At 42.3% G+C, this 18,712-nt stretch overlaps 4 protein-coding genes across 13 annotated transcripts; 2 read left to right on the forward strand and 2 right to left on the reverse strand.

Annotated features, from left to right (window-relative positions):
- The first annotated feature begins 563 nt into the window (after nucleotides 1–563).
- Nucleotides 564–9,167, forward strand: LOC108041598 (early endosome antigen 1). Of its 8 annotated transcripts, none has more exons than XM_044460008.1 (13): nucleotides 564–1,529; nucleotides 1,698–2,030; nucleotides 2,233–2,391; nucleotides 2,813–3,121; nucleotides 3,180–3,408; nucleotides 3,464–3,564; nucleotides 3,846–3,968; nucleotides 6,804–7,073; nucleotides 7,149–7,305; nucleotides 7,716–7,921; nucleotides 7,985–8,253; nucleotides 8,322–8,628; nucleotides 8,803–9,167. In XM_044460008.1, exons 1-13 carry the CDS (start codon nucleotides 1,143–1,145, stop codon nucleotides 8,815–8,817), a joined length of 2,865 nt encoding a protein of 954 aa, XP_044315943.1. In that variant the 5' UTR covers nucleotides 564–1,142; the 3' UTR covers nucleotides 8,818–9,167. The 8 variants fall into 8 exon arrangements, with proteins under 8 accessions (XP_044315943.1, XP_044315941.1, XP_044315942.1 ...); XM_044460006.1 differs by having other exon boundaries at nucleotides 8,863–9,167; XM_044460007.1 differs by having other exon boundaries at nucleotides 3,476–3,564; nucleotides 8,863–9,167.
- A 110-nt stretch (nucleotides 9,168–9,277) lies between these two features.
- On the reverse strand, nucleotides 9,278–9,998 carry LOC108041645 (protein UXT homolog). 2 transcript variants are annotated; one of them, XM_017119640.2, is made up of 3 exons: nucleotides 9,975–9,994; nucleotides 9,885–9,893; nucleotides 9,278–9,830 (listed from the first exon to the last, which is right to left on the reverse strand). In XM_017119640.2, the coding sequence occupies exons 2-3, from the start codon at nucleotides 9,890–9,892 to the stop codon at nucleotides 9,389–9,391; spliced, it is 450 nt and encodes a 149-aa protein (XP_016975129.1). In that variant the 5' UTR covers nucleotide 9,893; nucleotides 9,975–9,994; the 3' UTR covers nucleotides 9,278–9,388. The 2 variants fall into 2 exon arrangements, with proteins under 2 accessions (XP_016975129.1, XP_016975113.1); XM_017119624.2 differs by having other exon boundaries at nucleotides 9,885–9,998.
- A 603-nt stretch (nucleotides 9,999–10,601) lies between these two features.
- Nucleotides 10,602–12,298, forward strand: LOC108041636 (DNA polymerase delta subunit 3). The gene has a single exon (XM_017119614.2). The coding sequence runs from the start codon at nucleotides 10,676–10,678 to the stop codon at nucleotides 11,999–12,001; it is 1,326 nt and encodes a 441-aa protein (XP_016975103.2). The 5' UTR covers nucleotides 10,602–10,675; the 3' UTR covers nucleotides 12,002–12,298.
- A 115-nt stretch (nucleotides 12,299–12,413) lies between these two features.
- On the reverse strand, nucleotides 12,414–18,478 carry LOC108041604. Of its 2 annotated transcripts, XM_044459861.1 has the most exons (7): nucleotides 17,877–18,478; nucleotides 16,680–16,920; nucleotides 16,023–16,303; nucleotides 14,915–15,962; nucleotides 14,481–14,823; nucleotides 14,396–14,421; nucleotides 13,728–14,240 (listed from the first exon to the last, which is right to left on the reverse strand). In XM_044459861.1, exons 1-7 carry the CDS (start codon nucleotides 18,284–18,286, stop codon nucleotides 14,154–14,156), a joined length of 2,436 nt encoding a protein of 811 aa, XP_044315796.1. In that variant the 5' UTR covers nucleotides 18,287–18,478; the 3' UTR covers nucleotides 13,728–14,153. The 2 variants fall into 2 exon arrangements, with proteins under 2 accessions (XP_016975055.2, XP_044315796.1); XM_017119566.2 differs by lacking the exon at nucleotides 14,396–14,421 and having other exon boundaries at nucleotides 12,414–13,819.
- Nucleotides 18,479–18,712: the final 234 nt, after the last annotated feature.

The following is an 18,712-nucleotide window of genomic DNA, read 5'->3' on the forward strand; positions in this document are numbered from 1 at the left end:
CAAAATTGAACCATTTTTTTAACAACCTATGGAAACTATATTTATTTCGATTAAACAAAAATGTTCCTTATTAATTTAGGAAGAAAACTCAGTTATATTTCGGCTGGTTTCAAGGGATTGTGCAACCTTTTTGAATGCTCAGCTTATCGGGCAGCAAGACCATTCCCATATCGGAGTTACCAATTCGGCCAAACAAACTTATCCAATGGCAAATACCCCACCAAACGAGATAACAAATATACGAAATTGGCCGAACCGAGACCGCAACTTTGGCAAACATCGATGACTTGCGGATATACTAAGTTATGTATATCGGGAGCCCGGGGCAGAAATTCAGCACTGCTAAGTTCTTGGGTAAACACCGAGCGATCCAATTCGATGCGATCCGACGCACTGATAAGCAAGAGAGTGGAGTCGAGTTTCCCCAGTGGATGAGAGAGAATGGATGGTGTTCTCCGGGTTTTTGGGGGAGCGAATACGAACCGCTCAGTTCGCTTTAGTTAGCGATCGAGATTCAGTTTTCAGTTTCGGTTTCGGTTTCAGTTTTTGCTACGGTCCCCAGGCGAAACGTTGTTCGCCGATCTCGCGGAATTTGGATCGGAACGGGGTAAAAAAATATAAAAACAACAAGCTGAAACCGTATACTTAATACGCGTGTGTGTAGCTCAAAAAAACAAGAAAAATATAAATAAACAAAACTACATGCTACGTCAGAAGACTACAAACAAAAGATATGAACGCAGCGCTGACGTCGCCGCCAAGGTTCGAATCAGATATTATTTTTTTTTCGCATTTTTTTTCCAACCATTTTAGTGTTGTTTTTTGATAAGTTTACAACTTTTACAACTGTTGTGTATTTTTTTTTTTGTCGTGAGTGATTTTTCGGCCAAGTGATTTGCGTGCGGTTGAAGGGGAGGAGAACTGCATTCGAGGCCCTCACTCTTTCCGATCAGCAGTGCCTTGAGATTGCCGCTCTCGAAGTGAACGTTCCGATGTGGAAACCTTATACACATGTCTAATTACACAAGCTAATCCCAGCTGAACTAAATCGGCTTTAAATCGGCAGCATAAGAACTCGAAAATTTAATGATATCTCGCAGTTGGAACGGAAGGAGGAAGTAGTCGAATTGTGAATCGTAGTAATGGGCTCTCGCCGGTCTGGTTTCATCCTGGACGCCAGGACAATGGGCCTGAATCCCTCCAGACCGCCATCACCGTCACGTGCGCCAGCCGCCAGCCCAAAGTGTAAGGAGCAGGAGCAGTCGGAAAAGGAAGCCAAGCAGCTGGACAAATCCAGTAACTCCAAGCTAGATATCCAGACGAGGGAAGGATCAGTCGTTGAGGCATCTTCGCATGCCCAGTGCAATGTCAGCACGGACTCCGTGCCCACCGATTACTACCGCTGCCTGCTCCAAAAACTACGGCACGCCACTGGCGACGCCTCCGAGGTGAACTTCGAGCTGAACAACATATTTCTCAAGCGACTGGACGAGATTGACTGCCTGGCTGGGCAGGGCGTAGATGCAATGGTGAGCGGATAGGTAATCCATTGGGGGCAATGTCATAGAGGAAATTTAGAAATGTATCAATTGGCTTGGAAATTGACTAGAAAATTAATTTAAATATATTTATCAAAAGAGAAAGAAATATCACGAACTAAAAGGTAATAAACAAAGCCTTTTTTCCTTTTCTTATAGCAAAGCTCCCAGCTGCGACTGGTCACATTTCAGGAGTGGGTGGACTTCCTGCTCCACGTGAACAACGTGATTCTGGGCAACATGTCGGATTTGGAGGAGGAGGCCTACGGCAAGATTGCAGCTTGCTTCCAGTCGGTGAAAGGCGAACAGCAACAGGCCCTGGATGAGAATCGCAAGCTGCTAAAGGACATCGGTTCGATCATTAAACTTGTACAGAGTGCCTATCACCACAACGTTTGGGATTTGGAGGGCATATCCCTGGAGACCCTGACCGTCCAGCAATTGCTCGGCTTGAAAAGTGATCAGGTCCGGCCGGAAAGTGAAAGCGAGAAGGTAGGCCATAAATCCTTGAGCGAAATGGGCAGCGGTGACTTCCAGTGCAAGTGCCCGTCCAAATCTCAGAAAACCGGAAACGCTTCAAAACAGTTACCACGTTGAATAAGTTAATTTTTTCTGATTTTTGCTTAATAAATTATTACATTTTCTTCGCCACCACTTTAAGCCTGGTTTTGAATGGAGTTTTACTGTTTTGCAGATGGGCGAGTGCATGAAGTCCTTGGTGAACGAGATGGCCAACAAGCACGACGAGGTCTGTCTTTTAAAATCGCAGATCAACGCCCTGGAGGAAGTGGTGCACACGGCCAGTCAGAAGCTGCATCTCAAGGATCAGTGCATCGCCCAGCTCAATCGGCAGGTATAAATACTTTAGGAATATTTTTTTTTTTCCAAACCAAACCACTAAATATTTAAAAAACTTCTTGCACTATACATTTTAATATTTGTACAAATTAAATTTCAAGTAATACTATAAATACCTATACTTTCCATATTGACATTTGTTTTTATTAAAACCAAGATTAATGTTTAAAAAAACATCTGGTTTTTATGGCTATCAGGTGATCTAGTGACGTTACTCATTATTGTGCTTAGTTTATTAATAGATTAATTGGAATATTTTTCTTATCGCTTAATCGTCTTTAGCGGCGTCTCATCGGAAACCCGGTCATCTTACGTTTCAGTAGAATGTCAATGCTATAGGAAAATTCTTAGTGTAGTCAACATAACAGATCTGAATTTTCCAACTAATCATTTTATTTCCGTATACCCGAAAACAGTTGGAGGAGATCACGGAGTGCTTTTACACCATGTCGGAGCATACGCCATGCGATGGACCTTTGATGAATGTCACAAAGGATGTGAAACAGGAGCATCCGGTTGTTGAGACATCCTCCAGCGATACGGCGACCGTCGATACGATAACCAACGACATATTAGAGAATCTCTCGATACAGGACACCCAGGAAAGCGAGATGCTGCGGCTGCTGAACACGGAACTCAACGAACTTTTCGATTTGCATAGCAAACAGGAGTACCAGGCCATGGATTGTCGCCGGAAGCGTCTCTCCTGCTTCTTCGAAATGTTGGTAAGAATTTCCGTATCTTTATCAGAAATTAATGCTAAAGATACTCTTTTTACTCTAGACTACAGAACGCGATAATACGGTGAGAAAACTGGAGAACATTCGTAGTCATCTGCGGATCCTCCAATCGGACCTCGAACAACCCTGCTTGACCTCGAATAGTCCTGAGACAGGGCCCGATGATCCGGACACAAAGATGCTAGAAGTCCTACGATGGAAACTACACTCCCTCGACCAATGTAACCGGGAATTGCACGGAAAATGTCAGCGCTTGGATACCGAATCAAAAAGTTCGTATTCCTGATTATCGAATACGTTAGAGTTTCGCTATAACGTTGAAAAAAGTCAAAATTTCAGAGTTGCAGGCCCAGATCGAATCGGACAACGGCTTTAGTCAGAGAAATTCGGATATTCTAAAGGAGATTGCCGATCTAATTTGCAAATTAGTAAGCTCAGATTTTTATTCTTTATTATAACATTTAGAGATATCAATTTACTTATCAACTGATCTCTTACTAATAATATCTTATTAACTGAAAGCTATAATTCTAGTTTGAACTCATAAACAGTAGTATAATCTTTGAGTTAATTATTAGAAACTGCAAAATGTGATCAAAATCGTTTTTTGTTTTTAATTATAAAAAAATCATAGATAAATAAATATATCATAAATACCATTCACATAATTGTTGAATTCAACTGGCATTAAAATCCATTTTTAATTTAGCATTCCTCGGATTTCTCATACAATGAAGTCTACGATGAGTCCTCGACGGATAACCCCTTCTGTATAGCAATCAAGGAAATGTTCGAGCAGAGATCCGAGCAGGAGCAAAAACAAATGGCATGTGTGAGTATCTGACAGTTTCGATTACCGTGCAATTAAGTGATTCCAATAACCCCGGTTGTCATATCAAATGCAGAAAAACGATACGAAAACACCTACCCCAAAGAGGGAGCCCACCAAAGCAACCAAACCTTCCGCAGCCACAGCTAAAACAAAATCAACAACTAAACCTTTAACTAAGCCAACGACAACTAAAACTATAACAGCGAAAACAACGACAAAAGCGAGGACCTCCAAGTAACTATGTCACTTGTTGACCCTCCTGAACATTTAGTCTAAGCTAAGCCAAGTTAAGTGTAGTTAAGTATAGCTTAAAGTTCGTCGAAGTTGTAAAGTTATTTATCATCGAAATAGTTCCCGCCAAAAACTAACAGAAGAAAAAGAAAGAAAGAATCGTTTGTTTATGTACACAAATCAGTTTGTTTGTGTACACAAATAAACTGAAATCTATGTATGTGGCTAAAATAAAAAGCCAGAAGCTCAGTCGAAAGGGGATATCAAAAACTAGAACAATTAATTATTAATTTTAAATTCCCGAAATAATTAATTTTGTCCAAGTTATGATTACTTAACTTTAATTAAAATATATCTTTATTGCTTAAACTAATGGCCATGTCTCTGGCGTGAAATACATTTTCCTCCCCGTACATTGAATTTTCTTATATGGTAAACGACATTCGCCTTCGAGAAATAAGCCCCATATATATATGTATATACTCTTTATGTACATATCCTGGCGGGAATGACAACAAATATTGTTGCCATTCGAGTCGTCTGATTTATTTACCCATATATTTGGCCTGGACGCAAACGTAAGAGATCCATTTCACTCCCCCTTTGGGTTTTTGTCTACCTTCGACAAATACAAATCGCTTGCGAATGTGTTTATTGTGGAAACTCGGCTGTATGTTCAACTGCAATTGCCCGGAGAGGGAGTTCCTCCTGCCCTCCATCCAGATCTACCTTCACCCCAGGAACTGGCGAATCGGAAATAGGTTTCGTGTTATTTATTTACCCACAATCGACACGCGAGGCAGGCGAGCAGTGATATGCATATCGATGAGAGCCACGGGATTGGGCTAGGACTCGAGTGACGAGAGCTGCTCGTGATCCTCGTGAGCGGGAGGTTAAGGAACCCGGGATTGAACAAAATACTCAATGTTTCCTAAGGCCATTTTTTTTTTGAAATAATCTTTTTCTTATTTCTTGCTTGCATTTCCCTATTTGCTAGATAACAACTTTTATACACGAAAGTAGCTTTTTGAAACTTACCACCCTTTAAATATAAAATTTTCAATATTCTATTTTATTTAAAGCATGTTGCCAAAAGAATTACATAAAAAGCACAACTGCACTGTAAGCAACATTTAAAGAATTTTTTATATGTTTAAATATAAAAATGTGATTACTTTAAAAATAATATAATTAAATAAACACTTCCTAAATAAAGTAAAGAAAACTTAAAAAAAAGCCACTGTAAAAGGAAAATTGAATAAATATCTTTTTGATCTTTTTAAAGATTTTTAAGTACTAAAAATACTTTCATATCTTATTTTTTTTTGTCAATGCAATAGTTGATAAGCCAAGTAAATATTTTTGAGATATAACTAAAAAACTAGTAAATAAATTTTTTCAACTTGCTTTGGAGTTAGACTGCCCAAATGTTAAGCCCCTCACGTGATCATCTCTTTGGCAAACGGCTGGGCGCAAAATCAAACACAACTCGGCATGAAGCCCAAGTCGAGAAGTAGTTCGCTTCAGAATCCTGTCATCCGTCGGCGGTTGCTGTTTAGTCGCGTGAAACAAATCAAGGAAGCGCCAGGAATCGGCACCGGGAATATCGCGCTATGTCCTCGCTGAACCCGGACATAAAACAGACTATTTACGACCCCTAATTAGACGACCTCGCGCCCAGCCAGCCAATTTGAATTTATTTCGCGCGAAAAGCGAAAGGAAAATCGTGCAATTAGCTGGAAAGTTTTCCGCTGAGAACGCGAGGCAAAAGTTGGCCAAAAGTGCAAATTGTTTTCGAGTGTTTCGAGAGTGGGTGGCAAAATATAGTGCAAACTGTAAATGTGCAAATTGAGCCAGTGAAAAGGTGTGGAAAACTGAAATGTGAAGGGGGAGCCCTAATGGGTTTAATGACAGACAAGGCATCATAACAATTCATTGCCCCCGTCTTAATCGATTTTCACATTTCCCCAGGCTATCGAATTCGTACTTCGCCCCCGCCCCATTATAATATGCCTTTAAAAGTGTTTTAAGTGCGCGGAGCCACGCTTTCCCCACGAATTCCCCTCTCAATAAAGAACTACTATAACCCAACCAAGAGTCAGACAGACGATATTATTCGCTGCCATCCGCGGCAACTTTATTTTCAAATCGTGTCAAACAGTCGGGCCGGGCAAATAATAATATCTATAAAACTGGGGGGAAGTCCCCCACCAAAACTTGTGTTGCCAAAGTGCCAAAGAAACGAAACTTTGAAACCCGAAACCTTGCCACCTACGGTTCGAATTGGTTTTATTTTCGTGACAAACTTTTAATAGCAATATTATTGAAATGAAATGAAACGGTAATGAAGCCAAAATTCGTCTGGGTTATGCGAGATATATTTCTAAGGCCGACACGAAGGCTCCGTTTTCAAGCATTCGACACCGAAAGCGATTTAAATACAGAGATACTATATGTATAAACAATCGACAATTGACAACTGACAGGTGATTCCGTGCGCGGATTTTTGGGCAATTAGTTACAGATTTTTGACTTGCCATGGTAAGCCTTTCGTCCTCGGGGAAATCGAGAACAGCTGTCCCATTTCCATTTTTGATTTTGTAGAACGCAGAGGCCAGCTCCTCTGATTGCCCCCATCGCCAGCAGTTGGAGCACACGCTGCTCCACTGCCAGACCCAGTCGGAAATCCTCCAGGCCACCCGGGATAACTACCTGAGCATCATCGATGAGTTCAAGCGGGATCTCGAGGAGCTGACCGAACAGGTGGAACAGCAGCAACTGCAGCAGAGTACACAAAGTACAAGCCAATCCTGCCCAGAGCCAGAGCTCCACTGTGTGGATCCTCCACGGATTAACTGCGAACTAGAGATACAAGTTGGCCCAAAAAATACATATAATGTTTCCTAGAATTGATTTTAATATATTTTTCCCCCTTTTTTTCCTCCTCAGAACGAACACCTTGCCTGCCAAATTCAAGGACTGCAGGGCAGTTTACAGGATCGAGATAATCAGATTGATCAACTGCAGTCCATGATCAAGAGCTACTCCGACTTCAGCGAAAACAATCGACTCAAAGGAGAGATCCATGAACTCAAACAAAAGAATTGTGAGTTAACAAAACAATTTAAAAAATATCTTAAATGTTTTTACTTTACATTTTTTAAATCTAAAATAAATTAATAGTAACCTACTTTAAAAAATTACAAAATTCTTAATGAAGACTTTCGAAAATTTTCAACAACGAAATGTTGTGCAAATTACTCACACAATTAGAGTGCAAACATTTCATTGCAATTGTATTAACACTGAATTATACAATGAACTACAAAATTTTATTTATTTTTTAAGTTTATGAACTTTTAAATATTTTAAAACTACAAAAAAGCCGTTTTTTTTGTATTTAAAAATTCTTGAATACTTCATAAATTTATAAATCACATTCGGAAAACAGTTCGAAACAGTTTACTGCATATATACCAATATTGATTTTGGATTAATAAAAATCCCTTTTTCCAGGTGATCTGTCCCGCCAAATGCGGGAACTCAAGAGCCTGTTGAACAACCAGGAGGAGCAGCGCGTGGAGCTGTGCTCCAAATACGAGAACCTGATGACCAGCTTCGAGGATCAGTGCCAGGAGTTCAAGGGAGCCAAGAGAAAAGTACAGAGTCTGCAGACGCGACTGGATCAAGTGGAGCAGCTGCAGGTTGAGCTGAGAACGGAGGTGGGTTTGGGCTGTGGACATATTTTCAAAAATATATATTTATATTAAAACTGCCTATTTCAGCGCAAAATGCTGCGGGAGGAGGTGATCGCCCTGAAGGAGAAGGAGGCCGTCTCAACGGGACGAGAAAGGGCCCTCCAGGAGCAACAGAAAAGTGGCCATATGGAGGTGGAGAAGATGCGTCACCTGATCCGAGACATGCAGGTTCATCTGCAGAGGGAGGACGCCCAGCATCGCGAAAGTGTTTTGCAGCTGGAGGATGCCAATCAATCCTTGCGGGACCAGATGGGCGGCCTTGCCGCCGAGTGCCAGCGTATGCAGATCCGTCTAAAGTAGGTAGTCCGTACGGGATGGAGTGCATCCATATAAGAGCAGCTGCCATCTCCTCTCTTCCCGGTAGGCAACAGACCGAGGTCAACGAGCAGCAGGAGCAGATCATTGACTCCTTTCGCAAGTGGAAGGATGCCCAGGTCAGGGCCGACGAGGCGATGAGGCAATGCGCCAAACAGGCCGAGGAGCACATCCACATGCTGCTGGACGAGAACCGGACGCTGGCCGAGGAGTACCGCTGCCTCTTCCGGGACCACACGCTTCTGGATAAGGAGATGTATCGGGTCAAGCAGGCGGTCAACTACGTGTCCAGCTCCTCGATGGGATGTCCACCTCAGCAGAGTGGCGGACGGATGAATCCCGAGGCGGGAAACGATGTGAGTTTAAAAACCTTAAACATTTTATGGTCTTCTTTTTAATTTACACTATATTGTCCGTACAAAACTCAAAAGTTATCCGAATACTATTTGATATTTATTTTTATTGCTTGCTTTCATCCATTATGTCTTCAAAATTATACCAATTTGGATTATCATTGGACCATTAAAAAGAGGCAGCTGTCATAGAATAAGTATTTTGCATATGTATGACTTATCCCGTGAATCCCGCAGATGGCCAGACGACTACAGAACCTGACCAGCACTTCTCAACGTATTTCCAACCAGAACAGGACCCTCAGGACTCAGGACAATCCGCTGGCCTAATCCACATTGAGGCCCACCCGATCTTCAGACGATTTGTCGTAAGAGTAACCAGGAATTCCATGGTGTCCCGGAATGTCAAGCTTCTCCCTCCGTCCATTTTAACATTGTTCACACCCAAAATCCCTAGGCTAACAACATTTTCGAAGCGCGTAAATTGTAAATTATCTTTGTAAATTGTGGTAGAAATTAAATAATACCAAGTGCTTGTAAAGCTTTGAGTGGTCTTGTATTGTCGTGAGAAAGATTTCCTATCACTAGGTTGTGATTAAGCTTATCTATTCACATATAAGACTATTGCTTAATATTTATACAGAACACCAAGTAACATGTTTAACATTTATTCTATGTAGGTAAACACAAAGTACTAGAAACAAAAGCCACTAATGCTCTAATAGAGTATCTAGTACTTATCCTCAATCTGTAGGAGTTTCTCCTATTTCCCGTCATCCTGTTGGATTAGTTTGGCTCTTTCACTAATTGCTATTAAGGCCATCTTGATTTGGGCTCTTTTCTTGACACTTTCCTCACGCAGGACATCGGATTGCTTTGTCAGAATCTTGACACGGGTGTCGCTGAAGCGTTCTGCCTCCTGAATGGTCATCTCCAGGTACACATCCTTGCCCACGTTGACCAGGATGCGGTCCATCTTGCGGACGCGAGCCTGCATGAAGATGTTGCTGCCGATGTTCACCTGCGTCTTATAACCATCAGGCAGATGGGTGTCGAATGTCTGAAGGGTGTTCTTTAGCTGGACATACTCCATGATCTCCTCGTTGAACTGACCTATAAAGTTTTCCAGCTGCCGGAGGTCCTCCTTCAGGACTTCGTTAATAAACTCCTCAATCTGCGTGATGCGTGTCTGATTTGCAGCCTGTCTGTTGGAATAACTTTATAGTTTTAGAGGATTCTCTTGGGTGTATCTTACTTACTCCTCCATCCTGTGAATTTCTGTGGATTTTATTTGCATTGTAAGGGCGTTAGAATATTAAGAAATAAGATGGTAAGAAACCTCTGTTTACGTTTTGCTTCTTCTCTTTAAAATAGCGGCGAAATGTTGTTATCGATAAGCGGAAGTGTTGAATACATAGCTATTTGAAAGCCATATCTGGCTTTTATTTACCAGCTACATTTGTTTGGCTTGCAGAAAGGTGACCCAAATGGCCCGTTCGAAACCGATATCTTCTTCGGTATTCAACCTATAAACATTTACGATTTTCTTCTGTATTTATTTGCATTAAGATTATTTCCATTGAACTAATAAATAAATTGAATTATTTTAATTTTATTCAAAAACTCAGAAAAATGTTTGGGACACCTTTCTGCAAAGCTATTATCATAATGGCCCAACTCCAAAAGGTAAAGTTATGTGCAGGTCCCGTTTTGCACATATTTCAATTTCGAAATGAACATCATTAAAATGGTCAAAATTCGTGTACAATTTTTTAAACTTGAATACATATTTAATGAAAATGTAACCCCAAGCTTTTATTCGTATATGAGTCCCGTTGTATTGATTTATTTTATAAGCCGGATAGCGCTGTTTGGGTTACAGCTAAGTTAATGAAAAAATATTAGCAAACACATAAACCGGCTGGAAAACTCGCTAATCAAATGTTTTAGTACATTTTCAACTTCCACGAGTTGGCAGTCCCGCATCACAATATTCGTTTTCGCGCTTTTTTTTTGCCAAACAATTTCCGATTTCCAATTTAGAACGAAAATGTCGCTTAAAAAGGCTCTCGATGATTGCCTGATTGATTTCGATCGCCGTGTGCTGGTCACCGATCTCCTGGAGGAGTACAAACTGCCCTACAAGGAGGTGAACGATGTGCTGGAGGCCTACATCAAAACGCAGGAACCAAGCACGAAGTTTGAGAAGAGATTTCTGGTTCACGGCAAGCGTAAAACGCAAGGATCCGATTCCGTCGAGGAGCTATACTCCGTGGTGCAGGAGAGCAAGCTGAAGGATTGGCTGGCGAAAGTTCAGGATGCCGAGTCGCAGCTCTACAGCGTGGAAATCGCCGGGGGCTCCAAATCGCCAGCTGCAATTTTCAAGCCCATGCAGCACTTGGAGGTGAAATTGGCCAAAGTGGAGCAGCGTCCTGGAGCGGAAAAGACTGTTCCCATTTCAAATGGTGCGCCCCTCACCAATGGCGTCAAATCGGAGTCCTCCAAGTCAGGGGCTTCAAAGCCAGATTCCACCAAATCTTCGGTGAAAGTGGAGCCTTCAAAAACTTCGCTCAAAGCAGAAAAACCAAAGGCAGAGGTCGAAAAACCTGCAGCCAGCAAGGGAAAACCCTCTCCGGAATCCAAGAAGACCTCGCCCAAGGAAAACGCCTCCAAAGCTAAGCCTGCAGCAGCCAAGAAGGGCAGCATCAATAGCTTCTTTACAGCAGCGGCCAGCAAACCAAAGGATGTCAAGGCCACGCCCAGCAAATCACCTGCTGCCAGCACCATGGAGAACTTCTTCAAGAAGCAACCGCCGGGAGCTAAGAAGTCGCCACCCGAAATGGAGGAAAAAACCAAGAAGGAATCGACCGCTCCTCCCAAAACGGAATCATCCAAGAAGAAGTCACCTGCTCCCAGAACAAAACCCTCACCAGCAAACACCTCCGTCCAACTTTTCGACGAAGAAAGCGCCGAATCCTCCGACGAGGAGGAGAAGCTGGACAAGCTGCGACGCAATGTTATAGGATCAGACAACGAATCCGATCAGGAAAAGCCTTCGACCACCAAGCGGCGACGTATAAGCGATTCTGAGGACGAGGAGCAGCCGCCCAAGAAAACTGCCGAAAAAGAAGTAGTGACCGTTGACGATGACAAAATGGACACGGAGACAGCCAACGAAACGTATTTGGATGAGGATGGATTTGTTATCACACAGCGCAAGCCGGCAAAACCGCAACCCGTCAAGAAAAAGGTTTCCCCCAAGACTTCAGCTCCTGTTAATAAAAAGAAATCGCCTCCTTCAGCCGGAAAAACTGGAAAAGATGGGCCCAAAACAAAGCAAGCAGGTATCATGAACTTCTTTGCCAAGAAGAATTAAATGTTGTTGTTAAGGTTATATACTAAGTAAGCAAATTAATTTTTTTGTTTTTAATAAATTTAAATATGAGTTGGAATGATAATGCTCATTTTTAAATATAACTAACTGGTTAAAAAAAGTCTAAATAGGAGGGAGATCCTGATAAGCTTCGATTAAAAACTAGGCAGCTACTAATATATTAATACTTATCAGCTTATAAGGTATATATATAAATTGAAAACTTTTATTTAACAAATCTCAATATTTAATATTTTGGTTTTCGCTAGACCACGAAACCTTTTTAATACCCACTAATTATTCTCCCATATCAGAGCAGTAACGTTCCATTTAATTTTCAAACTCTCTCTGGTTTCACACAAGAGGTTCTATCTATTTAATAGAATTAATCTATGAAAATTCAAAACACAGTTGGTTTGTTGTTAAAAAGAATTTATTGCATTTGTTTATAGCTGCTAGAAGTTGTTTGAGTATCTTGTTTGTAATTTGTATATATTTATTTATATAGATTCGCGTGTCTGATTTAGTGTCCGTGTGTGTGGGCGTGTCGGTGTGAATTTTGCCTGGCCTATGCTTTATCAGTGCGTGTTGTATTTTCTTCATTCTCTTTATCTTTACCGTATTTCAAAACACTTTAAAAAATTAAGGCGAGGTTTGAAAAACACTTGTTCATTCATATAATTTGAATATTCATTAATTTAAATTGTTCATTTGTTGTCTTGTTGTTTTGTTTCTGCAGTGATTGCGTTTGATTCCTATCTGATTTTTAAGCATTAAAAGCTTACAGTCAGGCTGCCGATGGCAAGCAAATACATATGTAAGTGATTGATTAAGGGTTTTTTAGGGTGTGGATAAAACAATTTATCGTGTTTCTGGCAAACAATCGAGATCAGTGGCTACACTTAGGTAGTAGCTTCTCAGAAGCTAAATTAATGCTTACACTTAGTTTTGCTTCGGCCTAACTACCGATTAAGTTTCCCGCTTTGGGACTGCTCACTGTACGATCGGCTATGTATCCAATGTTTCAAGTTCGTGTTCGACTGACAATTTTACTAAATTTTGAAGCTTTAAAATGATTAATGAACATACAGTGGGCCATCCCAAGGGGTTGCACTTGTAGCTTTGTTAATTCATAAATATTGCTCGCAATGCAAAATGAAAAAGTCATTTGCTATAAAATCAATCAGTTAATAATTAATCATTTCCTAGGTGTGATATGAACATAATGTGTGCATGATATGACTCTACTAATATGATCGTTTTGATTTCTCTCGCACGCTATTTGCCTTGACTTAATCACCTAAATGAATGTAACATTCGTTTCGTACAATTTAATATCTCAGCACCATTTTTTTTAATAATAGCACAAAGTATATATGCATTTATGTTTTGTATGGGTCAACAATAGAATTTTCCTAGAATTTTTTGTGGGTGTTGTTTTCGTTTTCGCTACAGAGTAAAATATATCTAAGTTATTTAACTTTTGCTCGTTTCATTTGTTTCGTTTTCCTTTCTAAACTTGCGTATCTACGACACCGCCATAGGACTCTTCAGCAAATTTGGGCGCAATATAATCCTCGTAGTAGTTGATGAATATATCCTTGAACTCATCGGCGATGAACTCCAAAGCGTTAAGCATTTGCATTAGCTCCCGATCGTTGCACTTGTAGTTGCTCAGCGCCATCACATCCCAGAAGTAGGCGAAGTACTTCACATACTCGATCGACTGTCCGCCGTACTGAGCCATCACGCTGGGCAGTACGGCTCGCAGGATGGAGCCCAGTTTGTTAAATTCCCAGTCGTCCAGAACAGTGGCCCCCTCTTTTGGTTGCCGGAGTTGTTAAAGGTAGAAGGAGCAGACAGAGAAATAGAGATCAGAAGTGATAGTTTACCAGGATGTGAAAGTAGAGGACTAAGCTGAAATTATTTTGAGAGAGCTAAGCCTATTTCGGTGATCTACATTCGGGATAGTAACGTCTATTTATTACTTAAGTAAATACTATTAAAAATAACTCTGACTTGCTTGCTTTCTTTAAATGTGAAAACACATAACATTATTTTTATAAAATGAAACTGTTTTATAATTCTCGGTAAAGATTTTGAACTCAAATTTCTATTTTATTATCACTTTTCAAATCAATTATTTCACAAATTTCTAACAAATTCTTGAAAAAAGAAATCTTGGAATTATATTGAGTTTTAGGGTAAATTTAATTTTTGCATAAATTAAAATCTTGTAAAGCCTTAAATTTGTGAAATCTAGAAAAGCTTCGCGAAAAAAAACTTTTTAAAGCTGCTTAGCAAAAGCGAAAGTATGATTACAGAAAGCACCGAAATAGTTTTTAATATGGATAATCAGGATGATTAAAATGAAATGTTGGGTTGAATAGAAGGAAGGTGCGCAACCAAGAGAGAAGAGTGAGCTGGTAATGAGCATAAATCAAGTAAATGAAGCTTTTCTACTTCTTATATAAGGACCTACCACGGTGCACCATGAGACACTGCTCCAGGAGGAGCCTGGCCAGAGCCACCTTGCACTCGTGCAAATCCATCAGTTGGTTCTCGGCGCGCTCGATGGCCGCGTAAAGTTTGCAGCGCTCCTCGATCAATTCGCAATCGATGAGGGACGTGGTGAAGGCCCAGAACCACTCCAATTTCTGGGCCTCGCCACAGTGGGGGCACAGGATCAGCTCGGCGCCATTGCACTCCGGCTGGGTGTACTCCTCGGAAAGCCACCAACGCAGATTCGTGGCATGTGGCAGGGCGTTGGGTGTGAAGATTTCCATGCACTTTGGGTTATCACAACGGTAGCGATGAAATTTGTGCTGCAGGATAAAAAGTAAGGAAAGTAATTAAGTAACGTAATTTTTTAATCTCTATAAAGAAAGCCTAAGCTGAAGTGCTATCCTGACTTACGAACTGGTCATCCGAGTGTGAGAGCTGGCAGGCGTTGCAGTGGCACCGGATGCCGCGCTCCTGAAGCTGTTTGCTGCGCTCCTCCCGCGGCAGTTGCTGGAAGTTACCGCCGGCGAAGCAGTTGTAGATTCCCGAACCCGCCGGCAGATCGAGAAGGGCCAGTGCGGTCACCTTGCGGCCGGAAAACTTGGCGCAGATCGTAGAGGAACAACTGTGGCGGCACAGGCTCAGAGTTTCCGGATAGACGGAGTACGAGACGACGGCCACCTCGCCGGCCAGCAGGTGGAGGTGTCCCTCCTGGAGACGCATGGGTGCAGCCCACAGCTGGAATTCGTTGAGCGGCGAGAAGACATGAGGATCAGCGGGCAGGACGAAGGATCGGCTGGCGGTAAGCGATCTGTGACGCAACTGGCCAATGTGCCGCATCAGCAGAGCGGCACACAGCAACTCCCACTCGGCACTGGACATCCTGGACGCCGTGGGCAGGCTCTTTTCCAGCTGCTCGAAGAACGTGGTGCACTTGCTCAGGTAAATGGCCAGGATGTGGGAGGCCAGGGCCAACGCTATCAAGGTGTCCGAGGGTCGCTCCTCCCTCAAACGCTCCAATCGCAGCACGGCACTGTAGGCGATGTCCTGCCGCTCCTGCAGCCCTCCATTGATGGCCGACCAGAGCTTGCTCAGCGTCGGCTTCTTCCGGCAATGGCCCAGCATTTCCGGCAGTCCGGTGATCAGCATCCGGAGGGCCAGCTGCAGGAGGCGCGGCATTCCGAAGACCTCGCCAAAGGACTCGAACAGCTCGATCTGGTGGCCAAAACACTCCACCGCATGTATTGCAGCGTGCTTGAAGCGGCACTGACGGGAACAATAGACCACCAGGCGATTGGAGCAGTAAATGCAGGGGAAGGGAATAAACTGGGTGATCCCGCAGTAGTCGCACACCCGGCAATTACCACTCGGCACCATGGCCACTGCCTCCGACTCGAAGATCAATGCGTTTTTGGCCACTGCCCGGGTTGTGTGCAGTGACGAGGAGTTGTCCAACCAGGCTCTATTCAATACAAAAAAGTAATTAGTGATTATACTAATGGTTATGCTGATTCTTACTCACATTTCAAACGCTTTTGAATCGTTGGTATCCAGATCGTCGCCCGTTTGAACGGCCATCTCGAAGCGCTCCACCTTGAGCACCTCGCATTGGTGCCAGAGCTCGTGGGTCCTCGCTTCGAACACCTGGTTCAGTTCAATGTGCAGGAGCTCGTGGAGATGCTCCTCGCAGAGCGCAAAGTTACGCAGTTTTAAGGCACAGGCGGCTTGGCGCAGCTTGATCAATGGCAAATACTCCTCCGGATAGCCCAGATCCAGGGCGCACAGGCAGTCATCGTAGGATTCCTGCAAGGTGCATTTCAAATTTTATTAACAGGATATTCACATTTTAAACAGGAGATCTAGTTCTCTAAAATGTTGTTATATCATTTATTTTTAAAAAATATTCGTACTATAGATTAAAGGATTATAAATCATCGAGGATTTTGAGGCACAGTAAATATAATTTGTAATCTCTAGAGCTTTTAAACTACTTTAATTTGTTTTTAAATGATTGCTGTGACAAAAGAACTTCTTTCACGATTGGTCCATCGGTTTAAAATGTATCAAAACATACTTTTAGAAACCTCTAAACGTGATTTAAAACTTGTCGGGATTTTCGAAGCACTGTAGATAATGAAATAAAAAATCCTAATGACGGTTCTTGAGATGAACATCTTACCGCATAAAGACCGCAGTCGAAGAGGACCAGGGAGCGATTGGCGTGGGCCAGGGCGGCTGCCAGTGTATTCCGGGCCGGAGCCAGGAATATCGCCTCCGTGAAGAGATCGCTGGCCTTGAGCGGATGCCGCTCCTTGCGGTACGAGTCGTTTCCAGCCTCCCGAAGTCGACGCGACTCCTCCTCCGACTTGAAGTGGCCCGTTTGGTGGCGCAACTGTTGAAACCATTTGAGTACATGTGGCCTGTGCGATTTGGAAAAGGGTGGTTGGTTAATTATTCACGGCAAATGTCAAAACGAAGTGACCCAAATTCCGAGTTCGACAGCAAACAATGCTCCTTAACTTAAACGTACGAATGCATGCAACCGAAACAACAGGCGTAGGCAGTCCACACTGGTCGAGGTTTTCGATTTTGCGGTATATAACTATATAACTATGTAAAAAATAGGTTTTTTAATATATTAAACTAACATCAGAATAGGGAATGTTCTTATATCGGTCACATTTTGTCATAATTTTTTTTACATTTGAGTATGTCTTAAATGTTTTGCAAATTTGTTATTTATAGTTTTGAAAAATGAGTTTTTCGAATTTATGCCGAATTGTCTGAAATCTAAACCAGTGTGCAGGGGTGCAAAATCAACTCCCATAAATTAATTTAATTTCATAGGGTAATTATGGATTTGCATAATGGCTCCGTTACCCGCCCCTGGCACTTAACCCATATTGGGCCATTGCACACAAAAAAAATCGTTGGTCAAATTGACCAATGCAGTGATATGTACTTCAATCTATTCGATAATATACTTTTTTTAGTTAGAGTTACTTTGGAAATTACTGTTGGAAATTGTCAACATTGTATTGGTTAATTTGATAATGTATTTGTTAATTGTTTTATCACAGAAACGGTACATAAACAATGAATAGTTAAGCAATTAAAATTAGTAATTCTACTAAAAAAAATTGGTTAATATATAAAGTAGATTCGGTTTAATAATGGATAGTAATATCACATTAATGGTAAGGTACAACTGGAAATAAATAGAAAGCTAATTTTTTTGTGTGTAGATAATGACTAAAAGTCCTTTCACCCAAAGCATGGGATCAGAAAATGACATAAATATTATAGATTATTAATCTGTAGATAGAATTGGAATAGGCCCATTAATTGTCACAATCGAAACCACAGCTTTGTTCACCTAAAATCCACCAGCGGCTCTTTGGTTGCGGTTGGGGACGAAATACCCAGTCCGCCCACCGCTCCAATCAGGTCGTCATCCTCCTCGGCGTTTTCGGGACGGGAAAGCGGTGCCGCCGAGGTGCTGGCCATGATGTCGCCGCCATCGTCCAGATCCCGGCTCAATTTCCGGCGTTGCACGGGCGTTAGCAGCAGTAGCAGCTGTAGCTCATCCTTATGGAGCAGCTCGTCGGGATTTAACTGCTTTAGCTGCTGGCCAATCAGGTCACCTAATGTCACAGCTGGCGGAGCGGTAGAAGGAGCGGCAGGAGCAGCCGAGGAGGCGGAAGCGGAAGCGGAGGAGGAGGAAACGGGTGGAGCGGTGGTGGCAGCTTTGTTGTTCACACGCGCGGAGGATGTGGAGGAGGCCATCACTTGGGGACTGATTGGTGCTTTTGGCTCGCTTTTTCAGTTCAGTTGGCCATCTTGTCACTGCGGCCGCGGCAGTCCTGGCGAATTATTGGCTATCGAGTGTAATTTGAGTGCACAACGCCCCGACATCATTGACTAATAACGTTTGCTAAACTTTCACGAACTCCCGCACGTTGTGGCCTTCATATTGATTTTTTTAAACATCGCCTTTCGTGCCAGCGATGTGCCAGTCGTAACGGACTTATCGCTTAGGGGTGGACTTTCGGAGCTACCGTTATTTTGGGTGATGACACTTCCTTTCTAACGATACATTATTATCCTGGCAAACACATATTCCTCGCAAATGGATTCGGACATTAAAAAAAATAGTTTAAATACACAAAATATGTAATAAACCGGTTACCTTTTCTACCTCATTTGCATACA

The sequence above is a fragment of the Drosophila rhopaloa genome, unplaced genomic scaffold, assembly GCF_018152115.1.
Source record: "Drosophila rhopaloa isolate 14029-0021.01 unplaced genomic scaffold, ASM1815211v1 contig_2, whole genome shotgun sequence".
Lineage (NCBI taxonomy): Eukaryota > Metazoa > Arthropoda > Insecta > Diptera > Drosophilidae > Drosophila > Drosophila rhopaloa.

Coding starts and splice junctions, on each gene's coding strand:
- LOC108041598 (XM_044460006.1), top strand. CDS start 1,143: ATGGGCTCTCGCCGGTCTGGTTTCATCCTGGACGCCAGGACAATGGGC. Junction 2,392..2,812: donor TCGCCCAGCTCAATCGGCAG/GTATAAATACTT, acceptor ACCCGAAAACAG/TTGGAGGAGATCACGGAGTG. Junction 3,409..3,463: donor CTTGGATACCGAATCAAAAA/GTTCGTATTCCT, acceptor CGTTGAAAAAAG/TCAAAATTTCAGAGTTGCAG.
- LOC108041645 (XM_017119624.2), bottom strand. CDS start 9,922: ATGCAAATAAAATCCACAGAAATTCACAGGATGGAGGA. Junction 9,831..9,884: donor GAAATTCACAGGATGGAGGA/GTAAGTAAGATA, acceptor TTATTCCAACAG/ACAGGCTGCAAATCAGACAC.
- LOC108041636 (XM_017119614.2), top strand. CDS start 10,676: ATGTCGCTTAAAAAGGCTCTCGATGATTGCCTGATTGATTTCGATCGC.
- LOC108041604 (XM_017119566.2), bottom strand. CDS start 18,286: ATGGCCTCCTCCACATCCTCCGCGCGTGTGAACAACAAAGCTGCCACC. Junction 16,921..17,876: donor GAGCCGCTGGTGGATTTTAG/GTGAACAAAGCT, acceptor CAAATCGCACAG/GCCACATGTACTCAAATGGT. Junction 15,963..16,022: donor GATTCAAAAGCGTTTGAAAT/GTGAGTAAGAAT, acceptor TGTATTGAATAG/AGCCTGGTTGGACAACTCCT.